The sequence below is a fragment of the Falco peregrinus genome, chromosome 4 (genome assembly GCF_023634155.1).
Source record: "Falco peregrinus isolate bFalPer1 chromosome 4, bFalPer1.pri, whole genome shotgun sequence".
NCBI classification, from domain to species: domain Eukaryota; kingdom Metazoa; phylum Chordata; class Aves; order Falconiformes; family Falconidae; genus Falco; species Falco peregrinus.
Window position 1 is genome coordinate 103136508 of NC_073724.1, and position 23682 is coordinate 103160189.

The 23682-nt window shown below is 41.5% G+C and overlaps 1 protein-coding gene across 2 annotated transcripts in view; it reads left to right on the forward strand.

Moving 5' to 3' along the window:
- The window catches only part of ARHGAP20 (Rho GTPase activating protein 20), a 63835-nt gene that overhangs the window by 32187 nt on the left and 7966 nt on the right, over positions 1-23682 (forward strand). Inside the window, exons 4-11 of one of the 2 annotated variants that reach the window (XM_055802788.1) lie at positions 3302-3451; positions 5342-5383; positions 6376-6460; positions 9338-9415; positions 13422-13488; positions 15410-15592; positions 20039-20217; positions 23180-23341. In XM_055802788.1, the coding sequence (XP_055658763.1) occupies positions 3302-3451; positions 5342-5383; positions 6376-6460; positions 9338-9415; positions 13422-13488; positions 15410-15592; positions 20039-20217; positions 23180-23341 (946 nt within the window). The remainder of the gene's footprint in view (positions 1-3301; positions 3452-5341; positions 5384-6375; positions 6461-9337; positions 9416-13421; positions 13489-15409; positions 15593-20038; positions 20218-23179; positions 23342-23682) is intronic. The other variant, XM_055802789.1, reaches the window with a different exon arrangement.

Genomic DNA, 23682 nt, shown 5'->3' on the forward strand with positions numbered 1-23682 from the left:
TGTTAAGTAGTTTTTCAACTTGGGGCATATGAACCTAATATGCCTTAGGTACAGCTCATTGGTGTACTAGTGTCAGCTCCACTGCAGGTAGCCAGCCACTGTACAAAGGGAGCTCATGTGTAATTAGGCTTTGTATGATCGGCAGACGGTACAAGTTTTTCCTAAAGAGTGCAACAAATATCTTGTGTCCTCTGAGCTTGCCGAGTAAACTCCTGTACAGCACTGAGCTCCTGCTTAAAGACAGCACATTGGCATTGCTCCCATAGAAATTTGTGAGGGATAAATCCTGTCCACAACCGATCCATGTATGACTTTGGGCAAGGTGCCTGTACATTTTCTGCTACTTTCTAATACTTTTTTAAATGTGGGCTGTTATCTTTTCAGATCATGCATTAGCCCAGCTTATTAAAAATAACAATAATACTCCCATGCTGTGCTCCTGTCTCTGCTGCCCTGTCCTTCACTGGCTTATAGTGAGGATTAAGTCACAAATTCATTTAAAGTGTTTTACTCACTAAACCAATATTAAGTATGTAAAATGTTATACTGTTTTGTATAGATTGATTAAATTTCTTACAGAGAGCATGCATGTGGTTTTATTTGGCAGAGTAAATATTTCAAGGATCTGTCAGTTCAGTCATCTGAGGTTTCTCATGTAAGTTTGTGTGGGAGGCACAGAGAAATGGCTTCCTCTTTCACCTTTGTATACGTACATGCATATATACATATGCATATATATATGCATATATACATGCATTTTAAGGTTATTTTCCCAATGGGACTGGACATAGAAATTAATGGTTGAGTGCATACATGGAATTACAGTAGCAATCTCACAGTACATCCATTAATGCTTTTGTCAAAGGGTCCTATTAAGGAGATTAGCAAATCTAGTGAGAAGTTAATCTTCCATCTGTTAACAGCCGCAAGGTATCTTATTGCTGCTTACAGAAAGCCAAAGGAACTGTTTACTCTGCAGAGGTGGCATCATTTGGGGTGCATCAATACCTACACCACTGATGTTCATGATTTTTGCGTTGATTTCAGTGGACTTGCAAGAGGACTTACTTCCTTAAAAAAAAAAGCCAAAAAAATCTTCATTAGATTGTTACTCTTCCCATTTTTTCAAATGTTCAGTCATGCTGCTTCCTTCGTCAACGACAATATATTCATTTCTAGAGGTAATGCTTTGGCACTTAAATAGAAGACCAGCATTTCACAAATGCTGAGACCCCATGAATTGCATAAAGGACATAGCAGATACAGATGAAATTATACTTCAGGCTCTTTAGATGTTAATGGAGGCTACTGTTTCAGCACCTCTGGAAACCAGGTCACTCGAATACTGATAATAGCTGAGAGCTGTGACTAGGCACGGCAAACGGGGTAAGAATATACATCAGGCATGATTGGAGATCATCTTTGTGCTTCTGCCAACACCCTGCTGACACCCACTACTGGCACTGTGGGGGTCTGGCTTTATGAACTCTAAATGTTAAAAAGGTGAAACAGCATGTAAAGAGTTCACTGTACTGGGTAATGGGAAAAAGAAACTGAGGGGAAAGGGAGAGTCAACAGCTTGATTTAATGGAGTCAGACCAGGCATCCATTTATCTATATTAGAATTCACAGCTGTATGTTTTTGTAAATCTACATTTTCACAGTTCATTCTGTGGTCAGTTACAGTAATTTCTGTATTCTTTACAGATCTTACTGGTTGCATCACAAACTGATTTGTTGATGAACATGTTGAAATGTTCTCCTGTACTTGTAAGTTTCTCTTTAATGGGGTAACAAAACATAACAGTAAAAAGAGGTGAAATGTACAGCTGACCAGGAAACACCATGGTCAGCTTAGTTTAGCTGACCATGGTGTTTAGCTTATAGTTTAAAAAAAACCATGAACTTAAGATGGTATTTTACAGTATTTTATGGCAATCTAATTGAAATGCAGCTTTTTGCCCCTTGTGATACACACTGATTGTCCTTTCTTGCCTACCACTGTAAATGCTGTTGGGTTATTAATGGTGCTCCACCCCACTACACCTGTTAGCACAAAGTCAGCTGGAAACCTCAGACCAGTCTGGGTACTGCAAGTTCATCTATGTTCTTGTTTAAAGTGGCAAGGTTCAAGTACTTTCATGTTTCAGACTGTATTAGTTCAGTCTGTCCTAAATCAGATACCTTGTAAATGTGATTAATCTCAGAGAAGGTAGTCCATGTGTATCAAAGCTCCAAGAAACTGTTTACCTGGCATATTTATTTATAGAGCACTAATCACCATGGTGCCTGGCACTGTCCCCATCCACATTTGCAACACAGTGATGAGCTGACATGCTCTTGCTTGGATTAGAAGGACGAAATGTTTTCAGGGAGGGGACACTTTTCCTCCAGCCTTCGCTTGCTGGAAAACCATAGCTCAGGTAACTCAGCCTGCAAGGCCTGAAGTGAGTGGCTGTTGCATTGCTACAGAGCAGACTGACTCTTGCGATTTTACTTGCTTCTCACATAGCACTGGTGCCCACCAATCCTACAAAGGAAGAAGACTTATAATGAGAAATTAAATGGAAGAGTTCAAATTAAAACATAAAGTTCTGTAAATTTGACCTTCACTGTACTCTAATGTTTAGTAGGATAAAATACAGGAAGGGCCAAATCTTAAAACATTGGGGAAATTTTGTATCTTCCTTGTGGATGAGTAGGTATTTTGAGAATGCACAAAGTTCTGGCTCATTCTCTAAGTGGTGTAGGCCTAAAGCTACCATGCAGCTAGTTCGTGGAGGCTGTATGTGACCTGTGCTGTAGTTAAAACAAATGGCAGTTTTCTGCTTGTTCTTTCTTCAGGATTGCTTCATTTGCTCTGGCCTAGTTGTCACTACTTAAACTCACTGTATTTGTTAACCCTGGGGCTAAGCAATCCAACTGTACTGTAAGCTCCTCAGTGGCATTAAAGTCACTGAGAGTCTGACTCAAGCGCCAATCTGTGCCTCGTGGTGATATTTGAAGGGGAGCTCTAGACATAGGCAGAAGTTTTCCCCCAAGAAGGGGGATGTCCAGGGATACCACAAGCAACTTATTTGTCCTATAAGATACCTGTTGATCCCGTTTAGATGAGAAATTGATGTACTTTTACATGCAACTCTAATAAAACATTGCTTTCTTTAACTAGACCAGAAGTGTTTCTTCCATCAACTCCAATGGAAGCTTCAGATGTGCCTGAAGGAAAAAGAAACTCTGAAGTTTATAACTTGCCTTGCTATGTTTTCATGTGTGTGACATACCTGTGAATTTCTGCTGGCAGGTCTCACTCTCATTTCAAACTAAAGTGCCAAGCACGTCTCTGTGAGATGTGGACAGCATTTTGTACAGAAGAAGTCTGTGAAGGCAGCACAGACCCAGAGAGGTCCTTTGTTTTGGGCTGGCCCACCACAAACTGTGTGGCAAATTTCAGGTAAGAATTGAGACACATTTTATTTACCAAGTTAGTGAAATGTTTTTAAGCTGCCAGGTAACGAGATTATCATGAATTTATTTCAGCACCAGTGAATGTGGGAAGCAGGAACTTACTGGTGCTTAAACCAATTCCTTCTACTGCTGTATGCAAGACACCCTCCATACCTCATCTTCTGTCTCCCTGTAAATGTGGCAGTGATATTCTCTTATTGCTTAAAAATTTGATAAAATGTATGATTTGGCAAAGCACTGTCTGTGCTGAATCCTGCTCAGTTGAAATTCTCTTTTTTTGGGGTATAACTTGACAAACATCTTGCCTAATTAATAAGATGAACTACAAATAGTAAACAGTGAAGCTAATGAAGGGATCAAAGAGACTGTCGTGGGATACTTAGACAGAAGAGCTTGTATTGGAAGTAGCAGGAAACATAGAGTGGAATACTGACCTTGTCCTATTTCTCTTTTTAATTTAATTGTGCCAGAGAAAAAGTCAAAGTTCCTCTTACAGCAGAATCTCTGAATTTTAATAGAGAGAAAGATTTTTGGTCTGTCTTTGCGGCATTGACTGTAGGACACAAAGACTGTAGAGGTAATTTCAGTGATTAGGCTAATTTTATACTCAGCAGGAGGGCTCTGTCGTCACTTTGGGTAAGGGAGGGCACCATTCCCCTGAAATCCCAGCTGCTTAGCCACAGTAATTTGGCTGGGTCTTGGAAAATGCATTTTCCTCTTTACCAACAGTGAGCAAAAGCTGACGCATGCAGCTTAATTTGTATGTCACATTGTCTGTATCCAAAGAGAATGCTGTGCACAAACTGCTCTCTATTGAGCTGGTTGTGCTGTTTATGTTTTTTTTCACTTAATAGACCTGAAACAAAGCTGAATTTTTCTATTGATTTTCAATTGAGCTCTTGCCAATAAACATGAGCTTTGATCTAGAGACAGTATGTGATCCTTTAGAGCTACCAGAAAGTAGTTGAATAGGAAGGCAATAGCTTCAATCAAAACAGCTTCAGAGATTTTATAGAGGTGAAATTATTTTATGTCTGGAGGTGCACAGAAAAATCTAAAACACCATGCATGAGTCTGTAGATGCATATCCAACAGAATTGAAGCAGCCAAAGCAGAATCACATATTTAATGTTTATAAAGTGCGTTCCCCTCACAGCATCATTCAGTAGGTTTGTAGTTCCCTAAATGCCTGCTCTGAAAATCTGAAGAACTTGATTTGCAGAAACAGCAGTGGGAATAGCAGTTACTCCATCTGGGGCAGAATTTAAATCAAGAAAGTTGAAGCAAAATTAAGTTAGATTCCTTGCCCAATCCTATTATTAGCTACATTTAACTGGACAATTTTGTGTCCTTGAAAGTGTATAAATGAGACAAAGATAAATGAGATAAGCCTTAAAATGTCCAAAATTAAACCCTATTAAGTACAATGGGACCTTTTTTTCATTGTGGCTTATGCGTTCTTTGTGATGTGCTGATAACCCAAGTAATAAGAAGAGAATTGGAATAGTGGAAGTGGAAAGCAGTCTATATACCTGAGGAAATATCTTTAAACTTCTGAATTAACTCTTATTTTAAAATGTCCTCCTCTTCTATTTGGACGTTAGTTTAAGAACTCAACCCATTTCCTACTGAATTTACTGGTAAAGCTATACGTTTTGTGATAAAAACTGGTAACTGGGGGTTTTGATCTCCATGGCAGGCTTTTCAGTTGATTTTGCAGGGAAACAGATTTTTCATTCACATCTGGAAAAACCTTTTAGTTTTTGTAGGTATTTATGGAAATTGCAACCAATCCATTCCGCCATGGTTTGTACAAGGGCTATTTTGGTATTAGAATGATGGCTGATTTGTCCCTGTCTTTCTGAAATTCTTGCAGGTCTGCAGAACAAAAGGAAACGTGGCTGTCTTTTTTGCAAAGGTACTTTATTCTACGGTCTTTGAAGACACTGAAAAGAGTTCCAGTCACCTAGACCAGTGATTCCCAAGCTGTGGTGCCTATGCCATCATGATAGATAAGCTCTTTCAAAGTGATAATAAGACAATAAACACCTCATGTCTTCTCCCTGCAGAAGATGGTATGTGCCCTTCATGCAACGGTCACTGCGCAAGGAGGGAAATGCTTCCTTGTGCCTGAACATGGCTCAGCACAAAACTGGAATGATTCCTGTTGCATATGGTCCCTTCCCTACACAGTTGTAGGAGCCTCTGCCACCATTGCTCTAGTTGAGCCTGGGACTCTTTCCATGGTGATGGCATCTAAGCAAGCCCAGCTCAGGAACCTCTGCTCTAAGCTATGTGCTGCTCATGGCTGGCTGTGCTTTGGTCTTACAAAGTGTATCCCAAGCTGGAGGGTATGGTGGGAGGGTTTGCATAAACAGAGCTGTCTTATTTCAGTCAGTGTTTGGACAGAAAATTATTAGTGACGGTTTTGTTTTCTGGTCACCTAGTTCTTTTGGTTGAGGGGTTTTTTTTTTCTGTGATTCTTCAGAGTTCCTGGGGTTGTTTAGATCATCTTTTCTAGCAATGATTTCTAATTCACTCTTCTCCTGTTTCGTCCTTTGAACTGGTCCATGCAATGGAATGTAACTGATTCCAGTAGGAGCCTGTTTGCAGACCTAGCCATCACAATGATGGGTAGTTTTAACTTGATTTTTTGAATGCAGTTTCTCTGCTGCTTACCCTGGTTTCTACAATGAAGTTTAATACAATAGGGCATTACTGAGGGTCACAGTCAGCATCCCTTCCAGATACTTCTGGATGCTTTCTTGTCCTTAGAGATCTTTCTGTTGCAGTACATCTGCAGACGGTCTGCTTCTTATCCAGCTACTGCTCAATTGCTATTTAAATCTCCATCTTGCTATTTATGTTTACAATATTAAAAATTTACTTGTTTTGTACTTGTTTTGTCAGTCAAATAAGAGAAGAGAAGGAAAAAGACTACCCTAAAAGCATTCCTCTGAAGATAATTGCAAAGGACGTGGGAACTTGTGCATATGTAAGTGCTCTTGAGCTAAATGGGGATCTAGATTCATGTCACCTATGAGTGCTAGTCACCTGTAAATCCTTTGGATATTGGGAGGGTTCTTTTAGTTTGCAGCCTTCTTTAAGGATCCAGTCCCTTGAAAAGGCTTGTCATATGCAGCCCTGAAATGCTTGTTTCCTGTGTTTAATACATGAGTTCCATTTTAAAGACATTGTGCTTGGTAAGAAATACTGATTCTGGCACACAAACTAAAGACTGTACAGTATGAAGTCCCAAGGAACACCTCTAGCGGAACTTATGCATAAGCATCTTCGGAAATGCCAGTACAATGTACCCTTTTTGTGCTTGTAAAACTGATCTAAACCCACAGCTGCCTTCATTCAGTTCTGCAAAGTTGCAGTGTGTTTTATTGCTTATAATGGTCATAAGTCAGTAAAGCTGTGTATATGAACACCCTGAAATTGCCTTAAGCATGATTTTCATCAACTAACTGATGCTGGTAAATTCATAGGCACAAAGTAAATTGGTAAAGAAAGGTCATCTACAAAGTGATTTGCACCTTTTTTACTAAGTCCTTTTTAACCATTTTAAACTAAATTCTTGTATAGAGCCAGTTCCGTAGGGATACCCTAGCATTCAGTGATAATCCATCCATTCTTCCTCTGTTTCTTATACATTTGTCTTCTTTTTCTGTGCTTGTAAGATCTGTATTTCATGCTCAGAAGCCTAAGAGCATTTGCAAGGACATGAGAAATTTTGACAGAAGTCAGACTTCATTGGAGGTCTTTGCCCAACAGTGAATCTTCACTTAGAATTCTGTATTTGCGTAGATGTAAGCATAAAGAAGTCTGCCTTTTTTTTTTTTTTTTTGGAAAATCGTTATTAAGGTAAACAATAATAGTTAGAATTACCAGGTCACTAAGGCAAAGCTTAATAAACAATAACAATATTTGTAGTAGTTCAAATCCAGAACTGCAGATCAAGATATGCTCAGGTATAAATGACTGTAAATCATACACACACTCAGGTGTTGTACTCTTGTACATCAGGGTTTGGGTTTTTTATAAAATGTCTTTTGTCCTTAGCTATAATTAGCTCATGTGCCAAATACTGTTTCCTGATCCTAACAGTCCTAGAAACGACACACTGTAGTCTAGCTATTATCAGTAATAAAACAGAGGAGGAACAGATGGAAACTTTGTGATGCAAATAGTTCTTATGGCACTGTGGTCCCTGTGCTGCAGCAGCTGGAGAAGCCCAAGAACTATTTCATTTTTGGAGGGTAAGGAAGGCTGAACACAAAGCACAAACCATTTTACTGTATTCTAGCCAAGAGCAAAACTTATGCAAATGCGCTGACCTACTCCTGAGAGCCAGATGTCATTGCTTCAGGCAAATGTTAAATTTTTTATGGTATGAGCGTTCAGATATGTCCTGAAGCAAGATATACTGAATTCTCACTACTTTCCTTTTATTGCCATGGCATCTTGTTACAGTCAGGGACTGTACAACTCAGATCTTTTCTAAATGCAAAATGTCAGAGGCTTGTTTCACCTGAACATCTATGGCCAGTATAAAATTGATATGCTACACAGGGTAGCAGGGTATAGCAAACTGTCTTGGGACTGGCAGTGAACATTTGCATCCTGCCTCTACCACCTTCCCTACCTTCCCTTCTTTGGGCCATTGGATGTACTTGGACAGTTTGTTGCAGTGGGCATGTGTTTGTCCTGCCAGGGCTTTAGGCTGGCCATGAACCAGCTGCAGTCCAAACTCTGTGTTGTCTTGTTAGCGGAGCCAAACCAGCATGCCTCTAAAGAGGGCTTAGTAACTTGGGCTTGATGTGTGGGAGCTGCCTGTCGGTTTGGAAGTGAGGCCAGTGTGGATGTTACAGTGCAAGCAAAAAACACTCTGGACACGCTCTCCCTGCTTGTTCTCGCCTTTGCAAGGCGATGGCATCAGTGCTGCCACATCCTGCCAAGGCTGAAGATGGAGGCATTAAACCTGGGGTGTTTGAAATGCGCTGCCCTGCATAAGAGCAGCCCATGATGCTGAGGTACCGAGCACTGCCCAGTTGTATGGGAATCCTACTGGTGCCAGGCAGCAGGTGCTGAAATCTGACTCTGGAAAGACTGCCTTGTGGAAAGCAACACTTCCTCTGACACAAAGCTTGGCACTTTGTGCTGGTCGCTGTAACTATTTAGAAAGTGGCATTTCTGCTGATCCATGCTTTTCCATACTGCCGATCAGCAGATTTTGGAGGATGCTGGAGAGGTAGCATTTTAACTGGATGAAAAATTACCAGGAGGAAGTGCTTCCGGTACTAAGCGAAATCAAGCTTTGAGAAACCTATATACAATGTGGCGAAGGATATAGAGATGAACAGTCTGTGTACAGTATTTTCTTGCCAGGGAGTTCTTCAGTAGAAAAAAACAGAAATGATTAATAATTGATATGAGAACCTCTTACTTCACTGAAAACACCCACTGAAATATTTCATTTTTTCAAAGGAAACTTGCATGCTTTTAGATTAAACCATTACAGTTCTCTTATGCAGTGTCTAAAGTGCAGTTAGTGGCGGTGTCTTTTTGCATATTTTAATGTGGAAGTCTTGTCCCCCAGTAATCATGGCACTCTGCCTTCTGATGGAGCTGTTGGGAAGGTGGGGAACATATACAGAGAGTATGTAACCAAGCAGAGGAGTCAAACGTTGGCCTCAGACAGCTGGATCTTTACCTATGTAGTATAACTTAATTATCAAGTGACATTTTAACAGAATACTCTCAATTTTTCCAACAATTAATTACACAAAGCTATTGTACTTCAGATACTGCTCACAAATGCAAATTCTTAATGCCCTTTTCCTCTTCTCCTTTTTTCTGTTCACAGTCAAAAACTCTAAGTGTAACTAATGTTGATACAGCAAATGATGTAATTCTGATGGCTCTGCAGCAGTTGGGAATTAACGTAAGTCCTTGCACCAGTTTTAATGAGTCTTTTTGTAGTCACTTTTAATAACCAAATCTTTTCTTGCACTTTTTCCAAGTTTTAGGATATGAATATTAATGAAATCCTTTATCATAGCAATTCGGTGTTGTTGAAGGTAAGTAAAAGTCCATTGCTGTGTAGATTTCCAGAGGTCATCAAGTGCCTTAAAAGTTTTGAGTAAGTCTCTCATCCCTGTAAGGGATCCATCATGTTTGAAGTGGCTTTTAAATCTATTTTGCTGTTGCCTAGGAGGAGATATCTTGACACAAGAGGTGAGAGTTTGATACAGCTCCTTTTGCATACTTCAGTGTGAACATGAAACCTACTGACCTGATTGTTAGTTCATTTCAAAATGTGCAAACATTCATAATCAGACATGTCCTCAGATTACAAGTACAAGCACTGCTCTCAAGTGTCCACACTCTAAATATCCATGGACCTTTATTGCTAAGTGAGATATGAATGTAACTGAGCGATTGCACAGAATCTGAATGCACCCAATTTAAGCAATGTCCTGAAACGGTTTGGAAAAGCCTCTTACAGGACTTACAATAATGCAGGGTAGTGCACCAAGTAGCTGCAGTGATCCCTAGTAGATCAAGTAGTGCCTCAGGTGGCTTGCTTTGCCTTAAAACAGACAAGGTAGTGTTTCAGGTATAGTAGTGAATCAGTGCAAGGGACAAAAATTCTGGTTCCCTTATTCTGTTTCCTTCATTGTTTCACAGTGTGGCTCCAACCAACATCGATGGTCATAGAAGCTCCTGGATAATAGCTTCTTAACTTGCCTGTCAGTCTGCTATTTGGTTGACAAGATTTTTTTTAACGTCTTACTCCTGATGCATGTGTTGATCTCATTGTGTGGCATCTGACAAGTCCTTCCTTACCACAGCCCTGAGTGTGAAGAGTTAAATATGACCAAAATGCCACTCTTGTGCTTCTCTGGGGCTTCTGGAGACCCACAGCAAAAGTTGGAGTAACTTCAGAATTTGCCTTCCCTAACATTCATTATCCCTTACTTAACGGCTTTTAATGCATCCAGGGACCTATTCTGCTAGCTTGGTATTTCCCAGGCAGAGCAGTTTCTGTCTAGCCATCTTGTTATGGCTCAGACATCCCATTTACACCAGGGCTGAGGCTCTGGCCTGAGCTCAGGATCCAGCAGTCTGTCCCATTAAGGTAGCTCCGGAGTTGATGGAGGGGTAGCAAGGTGAAAAGGATAAGATATGAGTTAAAACTAGGATTTTAATTGCAGATTGTCTCCCACAGTCTGCACCAAAAATCAAGAGACTATGCTGTATTACAGCTGCAAGTCTTTATTATGATGTGCTTCAGTTTTACCCGTTTTATGGTTGTCATTTGCACTTCCTCATTTTGTGTGCAGAAAACCCAGGGAAATGGTAGTATTAGGAGAGAATATTTTGTTTGAGATGAGCAGGAGGAGGCTCAGAACACAAAACCAGCTTTGTGTTCTTTTGTATGTATCACAACCAATTCTTTCCTCCTTGTTATGTTTTTATTTCAAGTGGAAAAAGAATGAAAGCCATCCAGAAAATGTAAAATCTTGCCTGCAGAATTATCTGCCCAAGTAATATACAACTTTTTTTCACTGCATCTTCATGGCATAAAGCCTCTTTCATTAGAGGCATATCACAAGATTAGTAATAAAATCAAACAAGCTAAATAAATTAAGCTGTAGTCTGTGTATCACGCAAACACCCAACCCCCTCTCAGGGTTGTTCTGACTGCAAGGAAGCTTTTCCTTATGTGCCGCTGCAAGTTTTTTTTATTTATGTCCAGAGAGAACCACTTGAAAGGAGCTCTATGACTTTTCAATGGCAATTATAAAAACTACATTTCACATGTTGTGTGATTAATGGGCTATTACGTTGGCTGAGTTCACTCTGGTTTAACACATCAGGGTTTTTCCCTCTGTGGTTGCTCTGGTAAAATGACAACTAGTTTGTGCAGAATGGCATTGATCATCTGTTCCAAATTATCAAGTGGGGCAGAAAGAAGGGCCTTGGGTTTCCAGCTCCATAAGTACACTTGCTGACTTTTCTGGGACAGTCACGTTTATACTGACAAATGGCCTCATAAAGCCCATAAAGGACATTTGCAATTGAGAGATGAGCAGTCTGTCTCCTGAAACTGCGCTTACTAGCTCTTCCCCTTCCCTAGCTTCCTCTTCACTGCGACAAACCCTTTCATATATATATTTAAAAGGAAAAGTAAATACCCTTTCTTGTGCTCCTCAGCTGTATTTATTTGCTCCTGGCTGCTTGCCCTGAGGCATCAGAGATGTCTCCAAAGCCTATTTATTTTCCTTCTGCCCCCTGCTAGCTAACTTAACAGCAGTGCTAATATGGGCCAGAAAGCTCTGTCAGTCAGAGAGCAAACTGCGAAGGCTTTATTGGGTCTATTAGCATTACACTGGGTGAGTACAGGGAGTAGAAAGTCCAAGAGCTCTGGGGGCACTGGGTGAAGGTCCAGACAATGCAGTATAGTAGGCAAATCTGTTTAAAAGGAGGTAAGATTTAATTTTAGAGCTAAATACATACTATCACGAGGCATTTATCACCTTTTGTAGCCAGGAAACTTTTTATATTTTAATTATCCTGATTTAGCAGTGTCACTGAAAAGGGATTTAAAGTATAACAGATCACTTTTCATACGGTGTATTTATCCACTTGCTATTACCTTTTGTCTTGAAAAAATGGTTTCTATTAAATGCCATTCTTTTTATTTCTATTATCTCACTGTCATATCTGCAGTAATGTACCATTCTCCTGCTTCAATTAAACTGTAACATTGGGTTGTATATTTATGCTAAAGGCAATATTTAGAATTGGCTTTTAAATCAGCGGTTTTACGCAGCTTTTCCCAAAGATGTTCACAGTCTCCAGTCCTCTGGAAATTATCTCCTTTGATGTAAATTTATCCTCTCTGCTGTAAATTTTAAAAGAGGACTCAGCAATCTTAAAGCACCATTCAGCAATCCCAAGCTGTTCCACACAAAAGGGCTGCACAAAAGGGCTGATGGCAGCCCTACAAGGAGATTTTGGAGCAGTGCTGAGTGCCAGGAGCCCCTTGGGTATCATCCTCGCCTTAGCATCATCAATATGGGCTCAGGTCTCGGGCGATGATGCTCCTGCCCTGCTCTCCAGTGCAAGGCATGGGATGCTGTTGGCTGACAAGCCTCCACACCTGCCACTTGGCAAGGGCTGTAGAGGAACTGGGGAGACGGTGCAGCAGAGGTCTCAGGTATGAGGCTGGGGATCCCTGTGTGCCAGAGCATGTCCCAGAGGATGCAGTTTCCCTGGTACTCAGGACGGAGCTGAAGGGTCACCTTAGCTCACATGAGCTGCCCACAGCCTGCCACACACTCTGCAGCAGGCCTCTGCTTTGCGCTGCTTATCTGTAATCCCTCCAGCGGATCAGACTTGTCTCTCCTTGGGGATGAGTGCTGCTCAGCACCAGCAGGGAGAAGTGGGGCACAGATGTGCTGGGAACCAGGAGAAGCACCCGGAGCCAGAGGTCCCAATCATGCTGGGGGCTGCCTCATTTCCAGCCTCCTGGGAATGAGAAAACACATGAGCTGGGGACCAACTCAGCTACGTGACTGCGGGGTCTGGTGTGGCCAACATCTTAGTCTAGCCTCAACAGCAGTCCTGAGTCCTGGCAGGCTGTGACCTCCTCTGCTTCCAGGAACAGTGAAAGAACTGGTGCGAATCTTCCTCTTTTCCTTCAGAAATGAGATGGTGGGCTCCAGCCCCTCTCACTTCTGGGAGCTTGACCCTGGTCACATAAACCACATTGCACAGGACAGACACAATTCAGAAGCTTTGCTGGTGGCAAATTTGGGCACTGCAAAAGTAAGGGGGCTCCTTTGATCCCACTGACAACATGCAGATTATCTTTATTGTGAGAAACCTAACACGAACCTCTTGTTAATGGCTGTCAAACGTTCTTAATTTTGATTTTAAAGGGCTCTGAAAAAGACTACAAGCTGTGGGTGATTTCAGGAAGAGAAGATGCTCCTTACCCTCTTATTGGTAAGTTCTTAACATAGTTTTGTTTTTCAACGTTCACTCAGTTTTTAGTGCTGAAGGAAGCAAGAAATACAGAGAAGACTGAAACGCAATTTCCTCTTCTGTTTTGTTTTTCCTTTTTTTTCTCTTACTTCCCTGTCACGCAAGTTTGCCTATTTGGGAGCTAGTCAGATGCTGATCCTTTGTTTTGAAGAGCAATTGTCTGTGTCACTAAGAAGTTGAAAAAGTTCATTTTCTTCTGCTCCAATTTTGCTGCATGAGCCTCAGTCTTTCTACAGTCAGCCGCTCCACTCACTAACCTCCTTTACTGGAGCCGGTCCAGCTTTACCATATTTCTTCCTACACCTCCATAGCATTGTTTACTCCCCTCCTCAGCAAAACTCAGCAGAGTTTTGAGAAATCTTCCATTCTTCCACAACTCAGCTGATTCAAGAGGTCCTTGTCTAATCCTGTATTTCTCTTACTGGCTGACATCTCCCCTCTGATAAGGAGCAAATTACTGCTTATTCACTTTCTAAAATGCTTTTTGAAATATTTGCTTCCTGGGAATCAACCCAAATCTCAGAAGTGATTGGATGGAGTGATTTGATTTTGGCCCATGATTCAATGAGAACAAATCCCTTCCCATTACTAAGAACCTTCTGCTTTAGAAGCCCAGCATTACTTGTGCTGTATGAGTTCACAGATGATTAGAAAAGAAAAGTTTGTAGATTTTCTGGTTTCCTCCTGCACATCTAACCCCAGTAAATCTTAGCATTCCTTCTTAAAGCAACTTTAGCTACAAATGCTTTGCTGGAGTCAGACAACATTAGTATTTATAAAATGTGCACCTTATAGACAGTCCAAACTATTTTGTCTTTGAAACATACCAGACTTTGTCTTTCTGACTATTACATGTAGCTTCTTCAGATAAAGTCACAGCCATGGTTTTATACATAGAACCAGAGAATTCAGAAATGGGAAAGGCCTTTGTAATTGACTGACTCTCTCTCACTGCAAATTCAAGTTACAATCCTTGGGAAGGAAGAGTCTGATATAAAATTGATGCTGTTCTTGATATTTATGCAAAGGTTTATTAGATAAGGCTAGCTTTTATCATAGGTAGACATCAGAAGCAGAGTTTGAATATGCTTCTGCTTCACACTACCTATAACCTCAAATAATGTCTCTTCCACTATCAGAGTCTTAAGTGCCAAGTTAACTAAAACATCTTAACAATGCGTCCACATTTAATATATTTCAATGCCAGGTCTTCAGACAAGTCCGAAAAATATCTTTCTGGTGGCATTTTGAAAGCTTCTCCAGAAATGAATTGCCTCTGTGTAGTCCCCAAAGATGCTGGTTAATGCCAAGCCTAGCTCATTTGCATTAGCCCTGTGATTAATGTTTCCTTCCTGTTCCAGGCTCAGACAGGAACCATAATTGTGTCTCGTTTGACTGAGTTGATGGCTGTTGCACTTACCACAGAGAGGGAGGAAAGATCACTTTCACACTGGATTTTTTTGGTTTTGCATGCTCAGCAAAAATTTGATCGATGATTGCTCCCAAAATCTCATTTCTTACCAGAATAATATGAGCAACCAATACCTAACTTTCAGTGCCACAAGCAGAGCAGCAGAAAGAATAAACACTGAATTCAGAAATAGTCATGTGTATTTTTTCTGGTGGGCTTTTATGTGATACAGCTGTAATAGGTCTGATTTTACTTTTACATCTGTTTAATTACACCAAACACAATAACTCTATGTCTGCCAGTGTATGATTTATGCCCATGTAAATATGCAGAAAAGCATCAATTCTGAGATTACCGAGAGAGAAAATGCTGCAGGCCAGCATGCAAAATCTGCTTTTCCTCCAAGGCAGATGGAGTTTTGCAAGTCTCCAGTCAATCCAACACAGATTATTATGATTTCTCTTTGAACAGGACATGAATATCCCTTTGGAATTAAAATGAGCCACATTCGTGACGCTATGCCCCACGGATCAAAGCACTGTGCCTGCCCCAGGCAGCTTCAGGGGTCCTTCTTGACAGAGCAGCTGCCCCAGGAGCTGCAGTGCCAGTTTGTGCTGAAGCCAAGCCGCCTGGCTGTGTGCCAGCAGCTGAATGGTATGTTGCCCTGCTCACCCCAGCATCGTTCACCCGCAGCCTGGCTATCTCCCTGGCTCTGCTATAGAAAGCAAACGTGCTGGGGTGGGGGCGTGGTGGAAAGCCAAGAGGAGCATGCAGATGTACCTTCCAGCTGCACCGGGGATTTTGCAATGTAGCTCTCCCTGATTTCAGTGTGCTGTTGTATGTGTGTCATCTTTGTTAAGTTACATTTTGACAAGCTGCCTGTCAAATGGTTGTTCTAAAACCAGCAAAAGAAAGACAAGATCTCTCCCCTGCAATTTTTTGTAAGTTTATTAGCTGAGCTTCTCTCTGCAGCCCTTGCTATGCTCTGTAGCAAGGCAGAGTGGTTTTGCGGTTCAGAAGTCAAGGCTTGACTTCAGCACAGAATTCCCATGCAATGTTTGGCAGCATCTTTTATCTCAACAAGGTACTTAGGACTGCACACCTGCCTTACAGGGACCCTCACGCGGCAAAGCCTAGGCATGTACTTGAGTATCTAGATGAGGTGAGCAAATGCAACTTCTTTATTTCAGTTCTTTTTGAGTAAATGAAGACAGTAATGTTTTCTTCTGCTTTTGGCCTTGGTGCTGCAAAAATAGGAGCACCAGCTCTCTGTTTTGCACTCTCTTGTCAATGACACAATGACTGCTCTTTGTTCATGAGTAAAATGAATGAGATATTTACAGGATTGGGCATTAGACTAAAAACTCTGTAGGCAAGGATGCATCCCATGGTATGTTTTTATTGTGCTTAACACACTGGCATACTGAGCTCAGTTAGGAACTCTGCCCTACTTCACCATTAATGACTGTATAATCAAAAATAACATGCACACTGTTATCCAGTGCACTCTCCAATAGCTAAGATTTCCCACAATATACAAATAGAATCCATTTGTAATGTTGTTAGAAATTAAATATAGTGAGGCTATACCAGTGTCTGTTACAAATTATTCCGGAAATTGATTGCATTTTATATAAATTAATTTCCTTTCCACACGCCTTCATCACCCCCTTCCCAGTAATTTGTATCATATATTACTTCATGGCATATTTTAAGAATGAGGCAATCTAGCAAAGGGGTGTAATTAGGTTTACAGGCCCCGGTTGGCAGCTGACGTTGACTGGCAAGAGAAAATATAAATGCAAATCAGGCCTGTAAAGTTCTAATGCAGATGTGTTGTCAGTGGTGCTGTGCAAGCCACAGGAGGGGAGGGGAGGCTGGCTCTGGGGCAGCGGAAGCCTGCGGCAGCCTGCATGTCATGCACAAGGACTGCACTAAGTGGAGAAAGAGCCTTTTAGGCCATTCACCTTTCCTACTTTCACCAGACAACACCTTTTAAAGTGATGTATAGGTCTGCCGGCTTGCAAAACAGAGTATCTTGCATACAGCGCTGTTCATTGTGCTCTTCCCAACTCCCCAACTCCTCACTTATTTTAGTTTCAGAAAATGATGAAGGGTACCTGTGTGCAAGCCAAGGCTATGATCTGGCTTTGGGCTCATCTTCAGATCAGCAAGCCTAAATCTATGTTCTTAGGTAACCACTGGACGCGCTACCACATACAGGGCAAATTGACAGGGAACAGCGTCTGTAACCCCACATTTCACTGCCAGACATGCTGTGCTATCCTCCCTCCCATCACTTCCCTGCACTGATACCACTGTGCTGGACATGCTGTCCCTTCTGGAGGCAGCAAGGAGTAGCTGCCCAGTTGTACCAGCATGCACCGTGGTTAGACAGCATTGTAGGTGTTGACAGGCAGAAATGACTGATAACTGGCCATCATGTGAAGTAAGCAGCTGTGTGAACACTAACTGTAGCGGTGTAGTTGCAACAGCTGACCTGGCAGGATGGTTTAAAAAAGTACAGAAGAATTTACTGTGTGGAAGAACTGGAGTGTTCCTGTTGCCTCTCCTGCAGCCTTTCAGAACGTAATAGGAATACTAGGTCGCCTACCCGTTAAACACAGCCATTAAGTGATGCTTATGAGCATGTCTAAAAAGTATTGTAAATACTGATTTGTTTGAAGTTTAACTTGAAAGAGCCGACTGCTGTCATTGGCTAGCCTGTAATCCAAATTATTATTTAATTGTCTGTTAAAATAGAAAGCAAAATTTCAACAGGTTGGTCTCAATATAGAAAGGAGGTCTTTGAAAACTGTTTGGCAGTTAGGAGGTTGATCAGAAAGGATGTTACATGTTAAATAGATCTCAGGCTTTATTTAGAAGTTTCTGCTTAGTTTGCAAGAAGTGGAAATGCCACTTGCATGCCTGGGACACTATCTATGAATAGAAATTCCCTGCATGTAAAATATAAGCAGAATAGATGGCTGCTGTGAGCTCTGAGCAAGATCTGCACCCAAGGAAGTATTGCTTTTTTTCTGATTCTGGCCTAGAATAATCCGCCAGAGCAAGGCTCTTGTATGGAAGTACTTCTGCGGAGCAATAATTGGCATCTGTCTTGGCTGAGAGCAGGCCGGGCTTCTCCTAGTGGTGTACCTTTGCACAGATTCAAGAAAATAAAGTATACATCCTCCCCTTCTCATCTGCTCTTTACCTTAAGACTTTTCAAATCCTTAGAAAAGAGGATATGAAAATTCTGGATGAGTTTTCCTGTTGTTTCATGAATGTTAGTTTTGTAAGTGACATGGCATTTCATTGCCATACATCAGTTGTTGGTTTCGGCCCTGCTATGTTGAAGAACGCTGATTTCCTTCCTGTCCCAGGAGAGAGCTGCAGTTAATCACAGTTACCCCTTGCTCACGTTGTCAATTTGAGACATGGCTTTTAGGAGCGGAGCAAACAGTGAGAGACTAAGAAAAGTTCCTAATTTCAAAACCTTATTTTTTCTACTTCTGCTATTCCTTGTTCTCCAAAATAGCATTTCTTCTTAATTTTTATTTCCACTGAGATCTACAGGTTTGCCAGAAAAAATCACCAGTATTTGCCATTGTGTCAGTAGAACTCCAAGTGAAGCAAACCATATTCATGTGCTAATATCCAGTTCATCTTAAAGAAAAAAACCCAAACATTTGAAAGTTATAGGTTAGTTATATTCTCCCAAAACATGACGTGTCAAGTAAAGCTTTAGACACTGCCAAGCTTGTATTTCATGAATCTTTGGACTCCTTAAAATTTATATCCTCCTTAATTTTTTTTTGCAAAAAGAATTTTTCATCAGGCTTTCACATTCATATGTTCACATTTTGAGTTACACTGTAGCTTTTTATCCTGTAAGCCTCTAATAAAAAGTCTCCCGCCCATTCCCAAAGGGAGCATGATCTCCTAGAATGGAATGGCATATGATGAAAATCACTATTTGGGCTAAAAAGCGAGTGTAGTGAAGTACAGGAGAAAAATTCTGGTATTATACCACAATCCTTACTTCTGCAAACCTTTCTTCTACCCTCTGCCCTCTAAAACAGCAGAAAGCAAAATGTTTGGCTGAGGGAAGAACCACTAACAGAAAGGTGCATAGGGTAGGCAAACAACTAAATCAAAGCTGACTTTCTTTGAAAACATCTAGAAAAGGAAAAATATATCAGAGTAAGTTTTTCCCAGTTAGCACTTTCAACATAAACAGTCTCAACCCACCTTTAGCATTAGCCTGTGCTGTTAAGAAGACTTTATATTGGCTGATGTTGAGAAAGGTCATACAAAACCCCCTTTTTTGTATCCCAATACCATTATTTCCTTCTCTATACACTGCAAATAAGAGCTTCAATTAGTGGTGCTCTTTAGATAACTCATTAAATATGTTAAAATCAATGAAGACAAAAGGAGCCCATCAGTGTGTTGGCAGCATGCTGAAATGCCATCTGGAAGGCATTGATTAAAGGGCAAGCACCATCCCTGGGCCATGGTCAGTAAATGCTTAGAGCGAGGACACTAATGATACACTTGCTTTGTGGAGAAGAGAGCAAAGGTGGCGAATTTTCCTGGGCTGAAAATGTCTCACCCCATTAGCTGATTCTGTGGTGTTACTTGTGGGGAGAGTGGGTGCTCTGTCTCATTACCAGGGGAATTAGGATGCCTCCAGACAGCAAGCCAAGGTGAGGGTGGTGGTGTTTATGTATTATTTTTTTTCCAAATAAAATGTCTGTGGTTTTGCACCTGTGGGTAAGAAATGAGTTATTTAGCACAGTCCAGCTTGGTGTAAAGTCAGCGGGCTGAGGTTTGCCATCCTGCACTCAGTGCTGACACTGTGGTCCAGCAGTGCAGTGCAGATGCTGGTGATCCTCTTAAGAGCATGGGTAAGGCAGCACATTCCCCATACACACATGCACAGGTATGTGTATGGTGGTTTAGGCTTAGCTGGATGCCAGGGAGTTGGTTGAGTTCATGACATTTTTTCCTTTGAAACCATAGTAACCACCGCAAAACAAATACTGGAATTAGAATTGAAATGCATTTGCTCTAATAAATACCTTTCTCTTCCCGCAGACTTAAGCCAAAAGTCATTTAAAAGGAAAAGATCTATCATAAATTGGGCTTTTTGGCGTGGCCCAGGCACTCACTTGGACAATGCACCCCTCTCCTCAACATCTGCTGCTCCTGGGAAGCTCTTCGGCCTCTTGCTAACAGCCATCTGTGAGGATGACAACCTGCCCAAACCCCTCTTGGTGAGTCCCAGGCTCAGGGCTGGCTCTTACAGTGGTGGAAATTCTTTGTGTAGTGAATGAGAACATGGGGACACTTTGTAAACGGGACACTGAAATTACCCAAGCAGAGCAACCAGAAGGAAACCTCATTTGTGGTTCTCAGCAAGAACTTTGGTTTTTAACATATGCTGTGGTCAGGCCTGGTTAATAACAAACAGCTTGAGAAATGTATGTGATTTGTCTGCTGCTCTGAGCTGTTTCTTCTTTATAGCCCACACTGGAAGGCTGGTTCCCTAATCCTCACTTACTCAGTGTAAATAAATGCCACGTTCACACACACTTTTTAAACCACTCCAAAGATCTCTGCAAAATCCCCAACTCCATAAATGTGGCATCTACTGTCCCATACAGACAGCCTGCGTGTGCATACAAACGCTACCTGCCCTTAAGCAGACAGTTTCAGAGCCTTTCTTGAAGGCATCCCGCAGCAGGCAAGCACTCTGGGTCCTCATTTTTGATCTGGCAGCACCACTGCAAAAATAGGTGGGAAGGTGGAGCCTGTAAGAGCATCTTTTCATCCTGTCTCAAGGGAGCACTAATGCTGTGGTTGCTCACAAAAACAGTTCAGGAACATGAAAAATGTTGACCTAAAGCCCATTCTTAGGCATAATTAAGGCAATTGTGTGGCATTTTTGGTCAGGACTGAGGGCTGCCCTGTTATCAGTGCAGCAATTGAAACATGTACGGAGTGGGAGTGAGCCCTGCAGGATTGAGCCCCTCATCCTAACAACCCAACTTTCGGCTGGAACAACTTGCCAGAACCTCACTGAAATCAGTGGGTTTACACCAGTTTACAGGAAGAGATGGTTTATCTCCAAAGCTTGTGCTTGATGCGCTACTTTAGCACTGCCTGGGTAGTGAATCATACCAGGACTTTTCAGGTCTTTTAATAGTGTGGGTTTGTTATTTTCTTTTGAGGGAGAGGTGTGCATTTTTATCATTTAGGTTATTTAAATAAGCCCTCCAGAGATGGACTCTGGAAGAACCTGGTCCCTTATTCACTCTATTTGAGAGATGAGCCAATGCTGCATTTCAGAAATTTCTCCAAAACATAAATATTAACGAATTTTTATCTGAAAAAAACCCCAAAGTTACTAAGCATAAAATCATAGCTTGGTAAAATTTGTGCCTTGAATCTCAAACACTCTGTTTATGCTACAAAATATAACTTACTTTTGATTTCATGCAGCAACTCTGGAGAATGGAATACTGCATCTGAGGGACTGTGTGGGATTTACCTGCAAAAGAAGGAACATATCAGGGATGAATGCTGCAGGCATATTTGATACCTCTGCTTCAGAGCTTCAAACTTGCTTTCACAGCTGAAGGGCTCTCTTTTAGCCATTGCCACACTGAATTGTCTTACACCGTTAGCTTAATTCATATAATTTTGTCTAGGTTTGCTACTTTAAGAGGGACTTCCCAGTTTTTTCTTGTGGGTATTTTATGTAAAATATATTTTCAAAGCATTTGCTTATATGCTAAGATCCTGTGCTGTTGAACTCAGCTTGTTTTGACAGCAGAGCTCTAAACTCCTGGAAAAAGATGGCAATGCTGGCATAAATCCTGCTGCCATGAAGGTGCTCCTCCAAGGTGTCTGCACTTACATGAATGCTTGGCTTTCAACTTCTGCAAGAGCAAGAAAGAAACATCAAAGAAAAGTAGAAATAATAGTTTCCATTAGACTTGTTTGCACTGCTGTGTGTCAGGAAGACCTACCTTACAGCCTTGACTAGGAAATTCATCAAATGCCACTGCTTAGCTATCACTGTTACAGTAACTTGGTTTAATGACAAGAAACTCTTCCCCAGTGTACCCTTTATTGCCGTCTCTTTTGGTAACTTGGTCCTCAGACCACTGCGTGCATGTACATAATCCCAGAGACTGCCTGCATGCTTTTCTCCCTCAGAAGAGACAAACTTGACAAATTTCACATCACTTGGACCAGGCCTGGGTAGAGGTAACCAGCATGTCTGAGAGGTGACCCACAGGAGACAGCAGAGAATTAAGCAGCTGGAAAATATTATGTACATATTACCTCAGGAGAGGCCTCTGATTTCAGCATTTCCTTTTCTGCTCATTTTCCTCTCTTATTTAGCAGAAGAAATCAGCCTCTCCTGTTATTTTAAAAGCTAAGCAGGAATCTTCTTGTTTTCCCTTTCCTTTTAAATATTTAATGTAGTGAGCTGCCTACCTGTTTATTCCTTTGCAGCTTCATTGGCTTCAGAGGAGCCGTGAACCAAGCTTTATTCCCCTCTGGGTGACCTCCTAGGTGGGAGCACCTTGCCCCGGAGGTGGTCCCACTAACAGCCCTGAGCTGTTTGCAGAGTACGATACCACTCACAAGAAGCAAAGGGGGTAAAAATCTGACTCTGATCTGCTGTAGAAGTGCAGGTAGATATTAACAAAGCACTTTCCAGCTTAGATAAAATCTCATTTTTTTCAGACATCAGGCATGGAACAGAAGTCTTCATCTCTGGTCGGTGATAATATTGAACACACTGATGAGCAGTGAGGGTCTCATATCTTCCTGCAAAGCGGTGTCTGGCTGAAGCCGCTGTCAGATGCAGAGCTTTGGATTAGGTAGACCACTCTCCTTTTCCCATACCACAATGTTTATATATTTAAATGACTTGGCTAAAACTTGCATAGATCCTGGAAGATCATGGAGGAGGTTAGTGCTCAGCAGTGGCAGCACAGTATTTCTGAGGGGATGTTTTCCAAAATCAGTGCCCCAGACCACAGCTTTCCTGTGCAGTTTGGTTTGGCTTGGAGGGTGAGCTTTGACTTGTGTTCACTTTGTGAGCTTTTTTAGGACTCAGAGCTTTTCACCTTCAGCAGAACTGGCAAAACTACATTTTAATGGCACTGGACATTAAAAGATATTTCTGAGAAAGCCTCTCTGCCTTTTAATGTTGTTTAGGACATGCTTTCCCTCCTTTACCAAGAAGGCCCGTCCACTGAGGGTATTTTCAGACGCTCTGGAAGTGCAAAAACCTGCAAAGAGCTCAAGGAGAAGCTTGATTCAGGTGCTGAGGTGGACCTAGCCTGTGAATCCATATTTGTGACAGCATCTTTGTTTAAGGTATGTGAAGAACATTCCTTTCCCCCTTTTTGAGAGCAGTGCAGATCCTAGGCACAAACAAGTAGGACTTCTCCCAGGGACAGGCCCAAAGAAGACTTGGTGGGCTCAGTTAAGAAGAATGGACTGGCACAGTAACATTGTGAGGATCTCCAAAGGGGGTTTCCATTGAATTAGGATGGAGGAGAGGTCTAGCCAGCTTATTTTGCTGCCAGCTTTCCTGAGGTCTCAGCTATAACCTGGTCTCTCTCTGTTATAACCTGTTACTCTCTCTGTCTCTGCTTAAAGTCAATGAAATACTAGAAAAGCAGATTTGCAGACCTGTCTCCTTACTCATTGGTAAT